At 46.2% G+C, this 20,371-nt stretch overlaps 1 protein-coding gene across 1 annotated transcript in view; it reads right to left on the bottom strand.

Moving 5' to 3' along the window:
• The window catches only part of UFL1 (UFM1 specific ligase 1), a 199,640-nt gene that overhangs the window by 175,379 nt on the left and 3,890 nt on the right, over positions 1-20,371 (bottom strand). The window contains exons 2-5 of the mRNA XM_063917010.1: positions 13,082-13,227; positions 12,953-12,981; positions 9,362-9,459; positions 1,067-1,181 (exon numbers count right to left, since the gene is read on the bottom strand). Of these exons, the coding sequence (XP_063773080.1) occupies positions 1,067-1,181; positions 9,362-9,459; positions 12,953-12,981; positions 13,082-13,227 (388 nt within the window). The remainder of the gene's footprint in view (positions 1-1,066; positions 1,182-9,361; positions 9,460-12,952; positions 12,982-13,081; positions 13,228-20,371) is intronic.

Below are 20,371 nucleotides of genomic sequence, written 5' to 3'. Positions count from 1 at the left end.
TGTGCACTGCAGGGGAGGCAGATATAACATGTGCAGAGAGAGTTAGATTTGGGTGTGGTGTGTTCAATCTGCAATCTAAATTGCAGTGTAAAAATAAAGCAGCCAGTATTTACCCTGCACAGAAACAAAATAACCCACCCAAATCTAACTCTCTCTGCACGTTATATCTGCCTCCCCTGCAGTGCACATGGTTTTGCCCAATTGCTAACAAACTTGCTGCTGCGATCAACTCAGAATTACCCCCATTGAGTAGAAACGAGAGTGGATGGCTGACAACTGCTCCACAGGGGAAGTGCAGCTGCACCTCATCATTATGGTGAATCTATCTAAACAGATGAGCTCACTCAGACTTCTTTATAAAATTACTTATGGTGTAACGAAAGTAATACTTTAATGATTTGATCAGTTTTCACAGCCAAGTACTAAAGGCATCTGTAATATAAAAGAGAAATCTGCTGTTAACCAGAAAAACTATGAAGGTCATTCAGATCTGATCACTGCTGTGCATTTTCGCACAGCGGGCGATCAGATCCAAACTGCGCGTGCATATGCACCGCGCCGGCGCTTCACACGGCTGCAACGGGCATCGGCGCCCTGCGACGGGATTGTGCGAACGATCCATTCGCACCGGCGTTTTCACGGAAACTGACAGGAATTGGGCGTTTGTGGGTGGCAGCTGACCGTTTTCAGGTGTTTGGAAAACCGCAGGCGGGTTCAGGAGTTTTCAGGGAGGGTGTCTGACGTCAGCTCCGGCCCCGATCATCAGGATTCTACCGCACAGGAAGAGTAAGTCGTGGGTTGCGCAGAGACTGCACAAAATCAGTTTGTGCAGCTCTGCTACACATGCGATCGCACACTTGCGCGGTGAAAATACACTCCAACTGTAGGCGGCGACTAGCTGATCGCAGGACTGCAAAAAATGCCGCCCAGTAATCAGATCTGAATGACCCCCTATATTTCAGAAAATGTTAACTGAGGTGTAACCGATCCACGCTCTAAAGCAGAAGTATAATAATAATAAAATACAGAGCTGCTGAATTATGACTCTGGCGGAGTCCTTTATCACCTCTGTCAGGAAGTCTCCCGGAAGGTCGTAAGTCTTGCACAGTTCTGATATAGTCACTTGGCCAGCTTCCTGCAATTTATCATTAACCTCCTCTGCTATCTGGTCCAGATAGTTGCTAATAAAACAAGAAATATGGGTTGGTAATTGTGACATTAAATCTAAGCTTAAAGTCATAGGGGTAAATTTTCTAAGGTGGTAGTTTTTTTTATTTTTTTATAACTGGTGATGTTGCCCATAGCAACCAGATTCTATTATCTTCTAGAAGCAACTAGATAAATGTTAAGTAGAATCTGATTGGTTGCTATGGGCAACATCACCAGTTCTTAAAAAAAAAAGTCTAACACTTTAGTAAATGAATCCATTAGAATCAGGTTATAATAAATATTCTAATTATTAATGAATAACAAATACAAACTAAACGTATTTAAAAAAAAAAAAAAAAAGGTATAAATATTATTTTACATTCAATACCAATTCCCTTTTTTGGACAAATGTTCATTAGCCTAATAATAAGATTTTACTTACCGATAAATCTATTTCTCGTAGTCCGTAGTGGATGCTGGGACTCCGTCAGGACCATGGGGATTAGCGGCTCCGCAGGAGACAGGGCACAAAAATAAAAGCTTTAGGACTAGGTGGTGTGCACTGGCTCCTCCCCCTATGACCCTCCTCCAAGCCTCAGTTAGGATACTGTGCCCGGACGAGCGTACACAATAAGGAAGGATTTTGAATCCCGGGTAAGACTCATACCAGCCACACCAATCACACCGTACAACCTGTGATCTGAACCCAGTTAACAGTATGACAAACGTAGGAGCCTCTGAACAGACGGCTCACAACAATAACAACCCGATTTTTTTGTAACAATAACTATGTACAAGTATTGCAGACAATCCGCACTTGGGATGGGCGCCCAGCATCCACTACGGACTACGAGAAATAGATTTATCGGTAAGTAAAATCTTATTTTCTCTGACGTCCTAGTGGATGCTGGGACTCCGTAAGGACCATGGGAATTATACCAAAGCTCCCAAACGGGCGGGAGAGTGCGGATGACTCTGCAGCACCGAATGAGAGAACTCCAGGTCCTCTTTAGCCAGGGTATCAAATTTGTAGAATTTTACAAACGTGTTCTCCCCCGACCACGTAGCTGCTCGGCAGAGTTGTAATGCCGAGACCCCTCGGGCAGCCGCCCAAGATGAGCCCACCTTCCTTGTGGAATGGGCCTTGATAGATTTAGGCTGTGGCAGGCCTGCCACAGAATGTGCAAGTTGAATTGTGCTACAAATCCAACGAGCAATCGTCTGCTTAGAAGCAGGAGCACCCAGCTTGTTGGGTGCATACAGTATAAACAGCGAGTCAGATTTTCTGACTCCAGCCGTCCTTTCAATGCCCTGACAACGTCCAGCAACTTGGAATCCTCCAAATCGCTAGTAGCCGCAGGCACCACAATAGGCTGGTTCAGGTGAAACGCTGAAACCACCTTAGGCAGAAACTGAGGACGCGTCCGCAGTTCTGCCCTGTCCGAATGGAAAATCAGATATGGGCTTTTATACGATAAAGCCGCCAATTCTGACACTCTCCTGGCTGAAGCCAGGGCCAGTAGCATGGTTACTTTCCATGTAAGATATTTCAAATCCACCGATTTGAGTGGCTCAAACCAATGGGATTTGAGAAAATCCAAAACTACATTAAGATCCCACGGAGCCACTGGGGGCACAACCGGGGGCTGTATATGTAGTACTCCTTTTACAAAAGTCTGGACTTCAGGAACTGAAGCCAATTCTTTCTGGAAGAAAATCGACAGGGCCGAAATTTGAACCTTAATGGACCCTAATTTGAGGCCCATAGACAATCCTGTTTGCAGGAAATGTAGGAATCGACCCAGTTGAAATTCCTCCGTCGGGCCCTTCCTGGCCTCACACCACGCAACATATTTTCTCCAAATGCGGTGATAATGTTGTGCAGTCACCTCCTTCCTGGCTTTTACCAGGGTAGGGATGACCTCTTCCGGAATGCCTTTTTCCCTTAGAATTCGGCGTTCAACCGCCATGCCGTCAAACGCAGCCGCGGTAAGTCTTGGAATAGACACGGTCCCTGCTGAAGCAGGTCCCGTCTTAGAGGTAGAGGCCACGGATCTTCCGTGAGCATCTCCTGAAGTTCCGGGTACCAAGTTCTTCTTGGCCAATCCGGAGCCACGAGTATCGTTCTTACTCCCTTTTGCCGTATAATTCTCAGTACTTTTGGTATGAGAGGCAGAGGAGGAAACACATACACTGACTGGAACACCCACGGTGTTACCAGAGCGTCCACAGCTATTGCCTGAGGGTCTCTTGACCTGGCGCAATACCTGTCCAGTTTTTTGTTGAGGCGGGACGCCATCATATCCACCTTTGGTTTTTCCCAACGGTTCACAATCATGTGGAAGACTTCTGGATGAAGTCCCCACTCTCCCGAGTGTAGATCGTGTCTGCTGAGGAATTCCGCTTCCCAGTTGTCCACTCCCGGAATGAACACTGCTGACAGTGCTATCACATGATCTTCCGCCCAGCGAAGAATCCTTGCAGCTTCTGCCATTGCCCTCCTGCTTCTTGTGCCGCCCTGTCTGTTTACGTGGGCGACTGCCGTGATGTTGTCCGACTGGATCAACACCGGCTGACCCTGAAGCAGGGGTTTTGCCAGGCTTAGAGCATTGTAAATCGCTCTTAGCTCCAGTATATTTATGTGAAGAGACATCTCCAGGCTTGACCACACTCCCTGGAAGTTTCTTCCCTGTGTGACCGCTCCCCAGCCTCTCAGACTGGCATCCGTGGTCACCAGGACCCAGTCCTGTATGCCGAATCTGCGGCCCTCTAACAGATGAGCACTCTGCAACCACCACAGAAGAGACACCCTTGTCCGTGGAGACAAAGTTATCCGCTGATGCATCTGCAGATGCGATCCGGACCATTTGTCCAGCAGATCCCACTGAAAAGTTCGTGCGTGGAATCTGCCGAATGGAATCGCTTCGTAAGAAGCCACCATTTTTCCCAGGACTCTTGTGCATTGATGCACAGACACTTTTCCTGGTTTTAGGAGGTTCCTGACAAGTTCGGATAACTCCCTGGCTTTCTCCTCCGGAAGAAACACCTTTTTCTGAACCGTGTCCAGAATCATTCCCAGGAACAGCAGACGTGTCGTCGGGGTCAATTGAGATTTTGGAAAATTCAGAATCCACCCGTGCTGTTGCAGCACTACTTGGGTTAGTGCTACTACGTCCTCCAGCTGTTCTCTGGACCTTGCCCTTATCAGGAGATCGTCCAAGTAAGGGATAATTAATACGCCTTTTCTTCGCAGAAGAAACATCATTTCGGCCATTACCTTGGTAAAGACCCGAGGTGCCGTGGACAATCCAAACGGCAGCGTCTGAAACTGATAATGACAGTTTTGCACCACGAACCTGAGGTACCCTTGATGTGAAGGGCAAATTGGGACATGCAGGTAAGCATCCTTGATGTCCAGGGACACCATAAAGTCCCCTTCTTCCAGATTCGCTATCACTGCTCTGAGTGACTCCATCTTGAACTTGAATTTTTGTATGTACAGGTTCAAAGATTTCAGATTTAGAATAGGTCTTACCGAGCCGTCCGGCTTCGGTACCACAAATAGTGTGGAATAATACCCCTTTCCCTGTTGTAGGAGGGGTACCTTGACTATCACCTGCTGAGAATACAGCTTGTGAATGGCTTCCAATACCGTCGCCCTGTCTGAGGGAGACGTTGGCAGAGCAGACTTTAGGAACCGGCGAGGGGGAGACTTCTCGAATTCCAACCTGTAACCCTGAGATACTACCTGCAGGATCCAGGGGTCCACCTGTGAGTGAGCCCACTGTGCGCTGAAATTCTTGAGTCGACCCCCCACCGCCCCTGAGTCCGCTTGTAAAGCCCCAACGTCATGCTGAGGGCTTTGCAGAAGCCGGGGAGGGCTTCTGCTCCTGGGAGGGAGCTGCTTGGTGCACTCTCTTACCCTTTCCTTTGCCTCGGGGCAGATATGACTGTCCTTTTGCCCGCTTGTTCTTATAGGAACGAAAGGACTGCGGCTGAAAAGACGGTGTCTTTTTCTGTTGGGAGGGGACCTGAGGTAAAAAGGTGGATTTCCCGGCTGTTGCCGTGGCCACCAAATCCGATAGACCGACCCCAAATAATTCCTCCCCTTTATACGGCAATACTTCCATATGCCGTTTGGAATCCGCATCACCTGACCACTGTCGCGTCCATAAACTTCTTCTGGCAGATATGGACATCGCACTTACTCTCGATGCCAGAGTGCAAATATCCCTCTGAGCATCTCGCATATAAAGAAAAGCATCCTTTAATTGCTCTATAGTCAATAAAATACTGTCCCTATCCAGGGTATCAATATTTTCAGTCAGGGAATCCGACCAAACCACCCCAGCACTGCACATCCATGCTGAGGCGATGGCTGGTCGCAGTATAACACCAGTATGAGTGTATATACTTTTCAGGGTAGTTTCCAGCCTCCTATCAGCTGGATCCTTGAGGGCGGCCGTTTCAGGAGACGGTAACGCCACTTGTTTTGATAAGCGTGAGTGCCTTATCCACCCTAGGGGGTGTTTCCCAGCGCGCCCTAACCTCTGGCGGGAAAGGATATAATGCCAATAACTTCTTTGAAATTAGCAGTTTTCTATCGGGGTTAACCCACGCTTCATCACACACTTCATTCAATTCCTCTGATTCAGGAAAAACTACAGGTAGTTTTTTCAGACCCCACATAATACCCCTTTTTGTGGTACTTGCAGTATCAGAGATATGCAAAGCCTCCTTCATTGCCGTGATCATATAACGTGTGGCCCTACTGGAAAATACGTTTGTTTCTTCACCGTCGACACTAGATTCGGTGTCCGTGTCTGGGTCTGTGTCGACCGACTGAGGTAAAGGGCGTTTTACAGCCCCTGACGGTGTCTGAGACGCCTGGACAGGTACTAACTGGTTTGCCGGCCGTCTCATGTCGTCAACTGATTTTTGTAACGTGCTGACATTATCACGTAATTCCATAAACAAAGCCATCCATTCCGGTGTCGACTCCCTAGGGGGTGACATCACCATTACCGGCAATTGCTCCGCCTCCACACCAACATCGTCCTCATACATGTCGACACACACGTACCGACACACAGCAGACACACAGGGAATGCTCTTATCGAAGACAGGACCCCACTAGCCCTTTGGGGAGACAGAGGGAGAGTTTGCCAGCACACACCCAAGCGCTATAAATATATAGGAACAACCCTACAGAAGTGTTGTTTCCTTTATAGCAGCTTAATATATCAATATCGCCAAAAAAGTGCCCCCCCTCTCTGTTTTTTTACCCTGTTTCTGTAGTGCAGTGCAGGGGAGGAGTCCTGGGAGCCTTCCTCGCAGCGGAGCTGTGCAGGAAAATGGCGCTGTGTGCTGAGGAGATAGGCCCCGCCCCCTATTTCGGCGGGCTCTTCTCCCGGTGTTTGTGAGACCTGGCAGGGGTTAAATACATCCATATAGCCCCATATACATCCATATAGCCCCAGGGGCTATATGGATGTATTTAACCCCAGGGGCTATATGTGATGTATTTTTAGCCAGAACAAGGTATTATCATTGCTGCCCAGGGCGCCCCCCCCCCCAGCGCCCTGCACCCTCAGTGACCGCTGGTGTGAAGTGTGCTGACAACAATGGCGCACAGCTGCAGTGCTGTGCGCTACCTCATGAAGACTGAAAAGTCTTCTGCCGCCGGTTTCTGGACCTCTTCACTTTTTGGCATCTGCAAGGGGGTCGGCGGCGCGGCTCCGGGACCGGACTCCATGGCTGGGCCTGTGTTCGATCCCTCTGGAGCTAATGGTGTCCAGTAGCCTAAGAAGCCAATCCATCCTGCACGCAGGTGAGTTCACTTCTTCTCCCCTAAGTCCCTCGTTGCAGTGAGCCTGTTGCCAGCAGGACTCACTGAAAATAAAAAACCTAATAACTTTTTCTAAGCAGCTCTTTAGGAGAGCCACCTAGATTGCACCCTGCTCGGACGGGCACAAAAACCTAACTGAGGCTTGGAGGAGGGTCATAGGGGGAGGAGCCAGTGCACACCACCTAGTCCTAAAGCTTTTATTTTTGTGCCCTGTCTCCTGCGGAGCCGCTAATCCCCATGGTCCTGACGGAGTCCCAGCATCCACTAGGACGTCAGAGAAATTTCTTTATTCTTATTTTCTATAATAAATATTAACATGGATTTATACAGCAGTAAAATTTTGTAACCCACCAAGGTAAGGTAGTGGGGTGTGGTATATTAGGGGGATATTTATTATGTTGATGTCCATCAGGACGACAGGAGAATGTTGACATGACTGAAATGTCAATATGAAGCATGTTTGTGGTCATGTGACACTGAGTCGGATGAAAGCATCTGAAGAGCGGTGTTCTGGTAATTATTCTGCACCTATCCCTAACCCTAGTCCCTGCCCTGCAGCCCATCTCTCCCTATTTAGTCAGCTAAGTGATTTTTTTGAGGAGAGCAACTAATCAGCAATGACAACACTGATTTTGATGGTTCAGGCGTCATTTGATATGGTGTGTGATGCAGATGTGCAATAAGGTCGCAGAATTTTGATAAGTGGTCAGGTTGTTGAGTAATAACGTGTCAAAGTGGTGCTTTTTTTCCCATAGAAAAGGCATTGAGTGGGGAGTTTTTCCTTATGGGTTGTAAATTGCAGTGAAGCCCTTGCCAATTTTTTTCTGCCCTAAATTCAGTTAATATAATGAATCCTTTCTAACACTTTCGGGATACTGTAAGCTTTACATGAACACGCAGCACATTTTTTTCTTCAATTTTGAGCAACGAGGTTGACTAGTTCTAAAAATCTAAGCAGTCAAATGATGACATTTCAGATGTCGACATGGTGTCTGTCGACAAGTTGACCATGTGGTAGGCGATTCTGTGTCAACTATACAGGTCATCCAATAACCGGTAATATTTTAGTCTTGTATACTATGCACAGCTGGAGCTGGAGACAAGTGGCACTGGAAAAGTGGGATGAGGTGGGACAAACCGCTTTGGATGCAGCATTTTCCATTATTTTGAATGAACATTAACAGGTCCTTATGTAAATAATTTAAATAAAGGAGCGCTTGTTGTGAGTTATACCGCTCATACCTGTAAAAAGTTGGGTTAGTAATAATGTTTACAGCCCCTTTTAGAGGTGTTTTTGTTTAAGATGAGGATGTGGAGTAATGAGGATTCCAAATGTAAATTGATCCGGTAACAGAAGTGGGTGATGTTATTGTGCAGCTGTCCCGTTCTGTCTAGCCCTGCTGTCCCTACCTTACAAGCCGCTGATCGCGGCTTGTTTCCGGTCTCCGGACCTGGTTTCCTCACCGCCAGTTAGCGGTATGTGAGCAAGTTGCTCTGCCGAGCGCCCAACGATGACGTGTAGCGGCGCCTCCTTCCTCAGTCTCTCTCAAGAATCCTTGACAAAGGGGCCCAAACCCCGAAACGCGTTGGAGAGAGAGAGACGGAGGAAGGAGGCGCCGCTACACGTCATCGTTGGACGCTCGGCAGAGCAACTTGCTCACATACCGCTAACTGGCAGTGAGGAAACCAGGTCCGGAGACCGGAAACAAGCCGCGATCAGCGGCTTGTAAGGTAGGGACAGCAGGGCTAGACAGGACGGGACAGCTGCACAATAACATCACCCACTTCTGTTACCGGATCAATTTACATTTGGAATCCTCATTACTCCACATCCTCATCTTAAACAAAAACACCTCTAAAAGGGGCTGTAAACATTATTACTAACCCAACTTTTTTACAGGTATGAGTGGTATAACTCACAACAAGCGCTCCTTTATTTAAATTATTTTGGTATTCTTATTTTATGTGGAGCAGCTAATATACACAAGCGCAGTAATAATCACATATTATAAGGTCCTTATGTAGTGCATACATATTCTGCAGCACTTTACATGAAACATTTGGCCATTCACATCAGTCCATGCTCCCGCGGAGCTTACCATCTATACTCCAGACCACATGCACACACACACATACACTTGAGGGTTCATTTTTGTTGGGAGCCATATTATTGGATTTTGTATAGAAACCAGAGTACCCAGTGGAAACCCACGCAAGCAAACTCCACATAGTTAGGGCCATGGTGCGAAACAAACTCAATACCCTCAGTGCTATTAGGCAGTAATGATAACCATTACACCAAACGTGTTTCCTGATATACTTTATGAGATCCAGTATTTACTAATAACGCAATTATTTACTTACTTGTCCACAAGCTGTCCAAGCACCAGCTGGACACTTTTATCTAATCTGATGAGATCATTGGCTCTGCTTTCAATATGAGTCAGATCAACATTGACAACCTGTTAAGAAGAAGACATAATAAAAACATTAATGGCACGCAACATGCAGCTGCCTCCAGCGGCTTCTCACATGCATCTTGGCTGCTTGTGTATATTTGCGAAAGTACAGTATGCACAATTCAAAGCCACATGCATCTCAGCCATTTCTCTTCGGCTGCTAAGAGAACTGTAGGGTGGGTGTGTGGGATTGTAGTCACTCACTATTCTCATTCATATGCATTATGGACGCCAAATTCAGATGGATCCCTTGCACCTACCAAGGAACAGGTTTGAATGCCAATGATAAAATAGGGCAGTGCGACTGCAAATAGGGCAGTGCGATTGCAAAGACACGTACACATTAGGGGCTTGTGAATATCCGCATTTATATCCTGTTTCTATGCCAACTGCACTCAAAATGAGGCTGCACTCGAACCTGCATGCCACACAGAATCAGGCCCTAGAGTATGCAAATTAAAACATATTTCAGCAGACTGACATTAGAAAGCAGTAATAGGAATTTTTCATGGACGTAAAATAAAAGTATAAGTGGAGCAGGGTTTCCTGCAGTGAAAAGTGTTACAGCAAATAATGTTTTTGCAAATAAATAAAATGCTTCCCACTTAGGGCTTTATTCATGTTATTGAATTGCTAATAATCTCAAGTCAAGCTGCTGCCCAGAAAAGAATATAGAAGTCCACTGGTGCCATCGCTTAGTCGTGTGTACACGTAAACAGCATTGACGCAATAATGAGGAACATTGTCTTTCGTTCCCTAATCTCTAGAAAAACAGCCATGACTAAAGTAGGGAATAATCGGGTTACTGCAGAGTCTAAAGGACATTACTCACTTCTACAGGGGGGTACACACGGAGAGATCCGTACTTAAAATCTAAGCAATCTTGCTAGATTGCTTAGATTTTAAGCACGGATCTGCCGTGTGTATGCCCTCCAGCGATAGCGATGCGCGGCCCCGCGCATCGCTATCGCCGATGCTAGATTGAGCTGCATGCAGGCTCAATCTAGCGGGTCGCTCACTTCACCGTTGTGTGAAGTGAGCGGCCCCCTGTCGGCTTTCCCCCTCGCTCAGCACATCGCGCTGTGCTGAGCGGGGTGAGAGATGTGTGCTGAGCGGTCTGTGTTAAGATCGCTCAGCACACATCTCTCCCGTGAGTACCCCCCTTACTTTTTCTAGATCACTCTGCTGCTTTTGACACTACTGACCACCCTATTCTCATACAAACACTACAAACCCTAGGTCTTCAGGGTACAGGCCATTTTCTTGGTTCCTATCCTACCTATCTAATCGCTCTTACAGTGTCCACTTCTCTGAATCCACAACCTCTTTGCTACCTCTCTCAGGTGGAGAACTGCAAAGCTCAGTCTTAGGTCCTCTGCTTTTCTCAATCTATACTCATCTCTTGGAAAGCTAATCAGTTCTTTTGGATTACAGTATCATCTGTACGCAGATGATACTCAAATCTACCTCTCCTCCCCAGATGTGTCACTGAATGCCTTTCTGCCGTTTCATCTTGGATATCATCTCACCACCTCAAACTTAATATTTCCAAAACAGAATTTTATTTCCAAAGCATAACAGTAGTTACCAACCTGATGACTCGATCACTGTTGAGAACTTGATAATCAATCCTAACCCACAAGCTCGCTGCCTATGTGTCAACCTTGGCTCTAAACTGTCCTTTGTTTTCCACATTCAATCTGTCTCAAAATCATGTTACATGCATCTAAAAAACATATCGAAAATATGACCATACCTTACACATTACAAAAACTCTAATCCATGCTCCCATTATCTCCCACATTGATTATTACAATAGTCTTCTTACTGGTCTTACCAAAAATAGATTCTCACCATATAATCCATTCTGAATGCAGCTGCAAGGCTAATCCTCCCCGCTAGACATTCATCGTCTATGAAGCCGCTCTGTTAGTTCCTCCATTGGAACGTTCTTCACAATATCTACGTCTCTCATTCACACTCATTGCAGGCTCCCATGCACAACTGCAGGACTTTCTTCAGGCTGCACCCACTCTGCTGAATGTCCTCTCATGCACAATAAGACCTCCTGACCCTGGGTCAACATTGCTATGTGGCCATATCATACAGCCCACCAAGAACTTTTGCAATCTGGTGGACCATTATGCTATAATAAGTACCTATTCTTGTGTATCTATGCCTATTTCGCTATAGATTGTAAGCTTGCGAGCAAGGCCTTACTACCTCTATGACTTGTTACCCCGTTTTGCTTTACCACTGTATCCATTTGTAAAGTGCAACAGAATATTTTGCGCTATATAAAAAACTGTTAATAAATAATAAAGACTCCCCGAATGAGTCTATGACTACAAAGACTGGCCACAGCAGTAGTGACACAGGAGCCATATTTTGCAGTGTACATGATCACAGCTGAAAGCAGATACATGCCCCATAAATGGCCATCACATCTCTCCGTTTTTGCCAACACATGGTCCCTTCGTGTCAATCATTCTACGTTAAAATTCTCATTGCATCCAGAATCACAAAGGTACCTTTGTGTGTGTGCAAAGCGATTGTGGCACATGCGCAGTCTGACGATAATCGCTCAGTTGCGTGAACATCAGCAATGCATGCAAACATGAATTAGGCCCTTTGTACTTCGCAATGATACCCTTTTGGCAGCAATAAGCTCTGCTCCTTTTGTATATTTAAAGAAATGCAATACTAAAAAAACTAATTTAAAAATGGTTCATTCACTAAAGCAGACACTGAAACCAAAATAAAAATTAAAGATGAGACGCTAAATAAATATATACGACTCCAGTAATACACTAACTACAGTAGAAAGAAAAATGGTGACCATACATACAGACAAGCGCATCAACTGGTGATCAAATAAAGGACCAGCTTTAGTCTGAAACTCTCAATACATTAACGACATCTCACAGCAATGTGGATTATTCCCAAAAGTAAAATGTATGAAAGTTATGATTAACTTTTATTCTATGTTTTTAGTATTCACATTTTGGTTCTAAACTTGTTTTATACAAAACTGGTTTTATTGGTAATTGCCATACTTGTGTATGTTCAGACTTTTGAATAATTATAAATGAAACTGTATTTACTGGGTGCCTGCAGCTCCCGATTGTGCAGATGGACATGAATTCCGCGGGTGCCCATTATTTCTGCTCGCACCCTTCTGAAGTGGCCAGCAGAAATCTGCCCAAAGTCAGGCTTTTGGCCACCCAAACTCAGCGCACCGAGTACTTTGAACGAGTTTTGCTGCTTTACACGTTTAAACCCGGTGAAATTGTGTGCAACAAGCACAATAAGTAATGGGAGCCTGCATCAATCGTGCCCATCTACAGAATTTAATATCACCCGTCGCCCATTACTTACACGCGCCTAAAAACAATTGAATTCCCCTCACTGTTTTTTCTGGTTATAGTCAATACTGAAACTAGTCAGGATATCAGTGACAGCAATGCTAATTTGCTTTTAACTCAAATGAACTTACCTGTTGTAGTTCAACTACGTTCACTCTCCCTACAAAAAGAAAAAACTTGCGTCAAACATAACCTGCTCTGCACAAACAGTGACAGCAATTTTGACTGCATCTACCCCAAAAAAAGCTGATCTTACTCACCACCTCTAACCTGAAGCTCATCTCTGATCTCTTTAGATATTTGGGATGGTGTGATATATTCTTTTCCATCAAGAGTGTGCACTACATCCAGCTGCTTCTCAGCAATGAGCTTAGCAACAATCTCAATGCAGTTGCGCTCAGATAACCTAGAGGTGTAAAATATGGCAGAATGTAAAGGCAGAACTTTTTAAAAAAGAAAAATTCAAAAATCCTTGCCCAGTAAATCGGAGACACAGCACAATAGGGAATAGGTCCTAACATGAGATGGATTGACATTAAGAGAATTTGGCTTCTTCCTCACAAGCCGTAAACGCTACCATGAAACATGCTCAATAAATTTGGTACAAGAACAACAGAAGTCACAAAGAACAAGAAACATAAATAACCTGGAAACCTACGCAACTAAAGGGGTCACCAAAAGCAGATGGTCACAATACAGAGTTGGTATCAAACTGGTGGTATCTGTCCACCGTTCCTCAACTCAATAAGAAAAAAGTATTTTAGAATGGAAATACTTCATTAGGACACAGTGGAGTAGGGATGACCAAAAATGTTCCAGGGAGGATAGGGGAAAGGCACACATCCCTGCAGCATGCAACCAGACCAAACTACCTCCACAAGACCTTATGATCAATACTGTCACCTGTACAGGCATTCACTTAAACCTGGTAGAATTTCGTAAAGTGTGCATGGAAGTCCATGTCGCTGTTTTACAAACCTTTGTCGTGAAGGTCAGGTGGGAAAAAATAAGAATTTACTCACCGGTAATTCTATTTCTCGTAGTCCGTAGTGGATGCTGGGTACTCCGTAAGGACCATGGGGAATAGACGGGCTCCGCAGGAGACTGGGCACTCTTTAAAGAAAGATTAGGTACTATATCTGGTGTGCACTGGCTCCTCCCTCTATGCCCCTCTCCAGACCTCAGTTAGGGAAACTGTGCCCGGAAGAGCTGACATTACTAGGAAAGGATTTGGAATCCAGGGTAAGACTCATACCAGCCACACCAATCACACCGTACAACTTGTGATAACTATACCCAGTTAACAGTATGAACAACAGCTGAGCCTCATTCAACAGATGGCTCAGACCAATAACCCTATAGTTAAGCAATAACTATATACAAGTATTGCAGAAGTCCGCACTTGGGACGGGCTCCCAGCATCCACTACGGACTACGAGAAATAGAATTACCGGTGAGTAAATTCTTATTTTCTCTGACGTCCTAGTGGATGCTGGGAACTCCTTAAGGACCATGGGGATTATACCAAAGCTCCCAAACGGGCGGGAGAGTGCGGATGACTCTGCAGCACCGAATGAGCAAAGGCAAGGTCCTCCTCAGCCAGGGTATCAAACTTGTAGAACTTAGCAAATGTGTTTGAACCCGACCAAGTAGCAGCTCGGCAAAGCTGTAAAGCCGAGACCGCTTGTGCAGCCGCCCAAGAAGAGCCCACCTTCCTTGTGGAATGGGCTTTTACCGATTTAGGATGCGGTAACCCTGCCGCAGAATGAGCTTGCTGAATCGTGTTACAGATCCAGCGCGCAATAGTTTGCTTTGAAGCCGGAGCACCCAGTTTGTTGGGTGCATGCAGGATAAACAGCGAGTCAGTTTTCCTGACTCCAGCCGTCCTGGAAACATAGATTTTCAAAGCCCTGACTACGTCCAGCAACTTGGAAGCCTCCAAGTCCCGAGTAGCCGCCTGCACCACAATAGGTTGGTTCAAATGAAACGCTGATACCACCTTTGGGAGAAATTGGGGACGAGTCCTCAATTCTGCCCTGTCCATATGGAAGATCAGATACGGGCTTTTACATGACAAAGCCGCCAATTCTGACACACGCCTAGCTGAAGCCAAGGCCAACAGCATATAATATAACATAAAGAGGCGATCTCCCAGCGCTGCTATACACAATTCCGATCCGTATAGTTTCTTGTTCCTCAAAGAGAAAACAAATTAGTGAGTCCCCTTGTTTTCAATCGATCCTTGAAGTCCCAATTATTAGGAGACTGACCTTTATGATGGGCCCTATGTGCGTTGAAAGGTATCTTTGGGTCCTTGCTTCTATTTTGGACCTCCCACAATGCTTGTTATATGGATAACTTCTCAACACACCATATCACATCAACTTTATAATAGGTCGCCCATCTGCACCAGGCTTACCTTTATATCAAGCCCTATATGCGTTGAAAGGTATCTTTTGGTCCCGACTTCTGTCCTCGACCTCTGATACCCCCACACCAATGGCTCCCGGGCGATCAATAAAATGGCAAATCCCGCCAGAAAAATGATGATTTTTTATTACTAAAAAACTTTTTTTTTCGAACAATAAAATAGATAAAAATGGAAAATGTCCACAAGACAAAAATCAAAACAACATAAACACAGGAGATTCCCTATATGAGAAAAGGTGAGGCCACTTCCACTGGTACCCTTCAGATGGAACAAGGAAAAATATTTTTAGGTTGCAACAATCCTTGCCAAAAAATAGTAGTACCAACATACGTGGTGTGGTTCAGCCTAGGGTCCTCCTGTGCGATTCACCAACGCGTTTCGGATAACAAATCCTTCCTCAGGGTGCATGGTGGAAGTGACCCCCCTGGTCTCTTTATACCCCTCTGGCTATGTTTCATATCCTCATCCGCCAATCAGGTTCCACCATCAAAATTAATACATATATAATCCAAATACCACCTAAAAACCTATACTCATATATAGTACACATACACATCAGTTAAATGCAATGTCCATATGCTGTATATTCTAAAATGTATCCGTAAAATTACATTCTGTACCCAAATTGGTTGCATGCAAAGAAAGGACTGGATCCATAAGGTCACGTCTCCGATCTCTGCCGTCAGCGAGTCTCTCAAAGACGGAAATTCCCGTCATGTGGTGCGGCCGACTTCCGGTTGTTGGAACGCAACCCCGGAAGTTCATTCCGTTCACTGTGTACCGCACCATCATATCTCGCCCATCCATACCCAGATACACGTGACGTCTCCATGGCAACACATACAAACAGGAAGGACGTCAGCGGAAACTAGCCAAAACCGGTGATTTCAGCAGCCGGATCAAATAAAAATCATGGACGCTAATATCCAGGATGGGATGCAGACCTTATATATAATGTTTACCTTATGGATCCAGTCCTTTCTTTGCATGCAACCAATTTGGGTACAGAATGTAATTTTACGGATACATTTTAGAATATACAGCATATGGACATTGCATTTAACTGATGTGTATGTGTACTATATATGAGTATAGGTTTTTAGGTGGTATTTGGATTATATATGTATTAATTTTGATGGTGGAACCTGATTGGCGGAGGAGGATATGAAACATAGCCAGAGGGGTATAAAGAGACCAGGGGGGTCACTTCCACCATGCACCCTGAGGAAGGATTTGTTATCCGAAACGCGTTGGTGAATCGCACAGGAGGACCCTAGGCTGAACCACACCACGTATGTTGGTACTACTATTTTTTGGCAAGGATTGTTGCAACCTAAAAATATTTTTCCTTGTTCCATCTGAAGGGTACCAGTGGAAGTGGCCTCACCTTTTCTCATATAGGGAATCTCCTGTGTTTATGTTGTTTTGATTTTTGTCTTGTGGACATTTTCCATTTTTATCTATTTTATTGTTCGAAAAAAAAAGTTTTTTAGTAATAAAAAATCATCATTTTTCTGGCGGGATTTGCCATTTTATTGATCGCCCGGGAGCCATTGGTGTGGGGGTATCAGAGGTCGAGGACAGAAGTCGGGACCAAAAGATACCTTTCAACGCATATAGGGCTTGATATAAAGGTAAGCCTGGTGCAGATGGGCGACCTATTATAAAGTTGATGTGATATGGTGTGTTGAGAAGTTATCCATATAACAAGCATTGTGGGAGGTCCAAAATAGAAGCAAGGACCCAAAGATACCTTTCAACGCACATAGGGCCCATCATAAAGGTCAGTCTCCTAATAATTGGGACTTCAAGGATCGATTGAAAAACAAGGGGACTCACTAATTTGTTTTCTCTTTGAGGAACAAGAAACTATACGGATCGGAATTGTGTATAGCAGCGCTGGGAGATCGCCTCTGTATGTTATATTGTGTCTAGAAAGGAGTGGTGCTCCTTCTTTGGTGGTTTACCGAGCTGCAGCTAGGGCGCAAGTTACTGTTACACATTTTTTTGAAGGCCAACAGCATGACCACCTTCCACGTGAGATACTTTAGCTCCACGGTCTTAAGTGGCTCAAACCAGTGTGATTTCAGGAAATCCAACACAACGTTAAGATCCCAAGGTGCCACTGGAGGCACAAAAGGGGGCTGAATATGCAGCACTCCCTTAACAAATGTCTGAACCTCAGGCAGTGAAGCCAGTTCTTTTTGAAAGAAAATGGATAGGGTCAAAATCTGGACCTTTATGGACCCCAATTTTAGGCCCATAGTGACCCCTGACTGTAGAAAGTGCAGGAATCGACCCAGCTGGAATTCCTCTGTAGGGGCCTTCCTGGCCTCACACCAAGCAACATACTTCCGCCATATACGGTGATAATGTTTTGCTGTCACGTCTTTGCTAGCTTTTATCAGGGTAGGAATAACTTCATCCGGAATGCCTTTTTCCGCTAGGATCCGGCGTTCAACCGCCATGCCGTCAAACGCAGCCGCGGTAAGTCTTGGAACAGACAGGGCCCTTGTTGCAGCAAGTCCTGTCTGAGAGGCAGAGGCCATGGGTCCTCTGTGCGCATTTCTTGCAGTTCCGGGTACCAAGTCCTTCTTGGCCAGTCCGGTACAATGAGTATTGTTCTTATTCCTCTCTTTCTTACTATTCTCAGTACTTTTGGTATGAGAGGAAGAGGAGGAAACACATATACCGACTGGTACACCCACGGTGACACTAGGGCGTCCACAGCTATCGACTGAGGGTCCCTTGACCTGGCGCAATATCTTTTTAGCTTTTTGTTGAGGCGGGACGCCATCATGTCCACCTGAGGCAGTTCCCATCGGTTTGCAATCAGTTGGAAGACTTCCTGATGAAGTCCCCACTCTCCCGGGTGGAGGTCGTGTCTGCTGAGGAAGTCTGCTTCCCAGTTGTCCATTCCCGGAATGAACACTGCCGACAGTGCTTGCACGTGATTCTCCGCCCATCGAAGAATCTTTGTGGCTTCCGCCATTGCCATCCTGCTTCTTGTGCCGCCCTGGCGGTTTACATGGGCGACCGCCGTGATGTTGTCTGACTGAATCAGAACTGGCCGGTTTCGAAGCAGGGGCTCTGCTTGACTCAGGGCGTTGTAAATGGCCCTTAATTCCAGTATATTTATGTGTAGAGAAGTCTCCAGACATGACCACAGTCCTTGGAAGTTTCTTCCCTGAGTGACTGCCCCCCACCCTCGGAGGCTTGCATCCGTGGTCACCAGGACCCAGTCCTGTATGCCGAACCTGCGGCCCTCGAGAAGGTGAGCACTCTGCAGCCACCACAGAAGAGACACCCTGGCCCTGGGGGACAGGGTGATCAGCCGATGCATCTGAAGATGCGATCCGGACCATTTGTCCAACAGATCCCACTGAAAGATCCTTGCATGGAACCTGCCGAAGGGAATGGCTTCGTATGAAGCCACCATCTTTTCCAGGACTCGCGTGCAGTGATGCACCGATACCTGTTTTGGGCCCTCATTCCGAGTCGTTCGCTCGGTATTTTTCATCGCATCGCAGTGAAATTCCGCTTAGTGCGCATGCGCAATATTCGCACTGCGACTGCGCTAAGTATCTTTGCTATGAAGATAGTATTTTTACTCACGGCTTTTTCATCGCTCCGGCGAACGTAATGTGATTGACAGGAAATGGGTGTTACTGGGCGGAAACAGGCCGTTTTATGGGCGTGTGGCTGAAAACGCTACCGTTTCCGGGAAAAACGCAGGAGTGGCCGGAGAAACGGGGGAGTGGTTGGGCGAATGCTGGGTGTGTTTGTGACGTCAAACCAGGAACGACAAGCACTGAACTGATCGCACAGGCAGAGTAAGTCTGGAGCTACTCTAAAACTGCTAAGTAGTTTGTGATCGCAATATTGCGAATACATCGGTCGCAATTTTAAGATGCTAAGATACACTCCCAGTAGGCGGCGGCTTAGCGTGTGTAACTCTGCTAAATTCGCCTTGCGACCGATCAACTCGGAATGAGGGCCCTGGTTTCAGGAGGTCCCTGACCAGAGATGCTAATTCCTAGGCCTTCTCCACCGGGAGAAACACCTTCTTCTGTTCTGTGTCCAGAATCATGCCCCGGAAAAGCAGACACGTCGTAGGAATCAGCTGCGACTTTGGAACATTCAGAATCCAGCCGTGCTGTAGTAACACTTCCTGAGAGAGTGTTACGCTGATCAACAACTGCTCCCTGGACCTCGCCTTTATGAGGAGATCGTCCAAGTACGGGATAATTATAACTCCCTTCTGCCGAAGGAGTATCATCATTTCGGCCATTACCTTGGTAAATATTCTCGGTGCCGTGGACAGGCCAAACGGCATCGTCTGGAACTGGTAATGACAGTCCTGTACCACAAATCTGAGGTACTCCTGGTGAGGTGGGTAAATGGGGACATGCAAGTAAGCATCTTTGATGTCCAGCGACACCATAAAATCCCCCTCTTCCAGGCTTGCAATAACCGCTCTGAGCGATTCCATTTTGAACTTGAATTTCTTTATATAAGTGTTCAAGGACTTTAGATTCAGAATGGGTCTCACCGAACCGTCCGGTTTCGGTACCACAAACATTGTGGAATAGTAACCCCTTCCCTGTTGAAGGAGGGGGACCCTGACAATCACTTGTAGTGTTCATTCTAGCACCCTGCACCTTTCAAATCCTGTGCAGTTCCTATTTCCTGCCTGTGGTGTCACTCTCTGCAATGGTGCTTCTCAGCACACACAGGTCTGAATCACAGCACTGAGTAACAGATCAGAGTGTGCTGAGAAGCAGCACAGCAGAGAGCAACTCCCCAGGCAGGAAAGAGGAACTGCACAGAATTTGAAAGGTGCAGGGTGCTAGAATGAACACTAACTTGCTGGAGGTACAGCTTGTGAATTGCCGCCAGCACTACCTCCCTTTCCATGGGGGAAGCTGGCAAGGCTGATTTGAGGTAACGGCGGAGGGGGGGAGGGGGGGGGGGGGGGGGGGAGTCACTTCGAATTCCAGCTTGTATCCCTGAGATACAATTTGTATAGCCCAGAGATCCACCTGTGAACGAATCCACTGGCTGCTGAAGTTTCGTAGACGCGCCCCCACCGCACCTGGCTCCGCCTGTGGAGCCCCAA

This window comes from Pseudophryne corroboree, chromosome 4, assembly GCF_028390025.1.
Source record: "Pseudophryne corroboree isolate aPseCor3 chromosome 4, aPseCor3.hap2, whole genome shotgun sequence".
Lineage (NCBI taxonomy): Eukaryota > Metazoa > Chordata > Amphibia > Anura > Myobatrachidae > Pseudophryne > Pseudophryne corroboree.
Note: the sequence above shows the minus strand (reverse complement) of the source record. Positions and strands in the feature narration are given on the sequence as shown.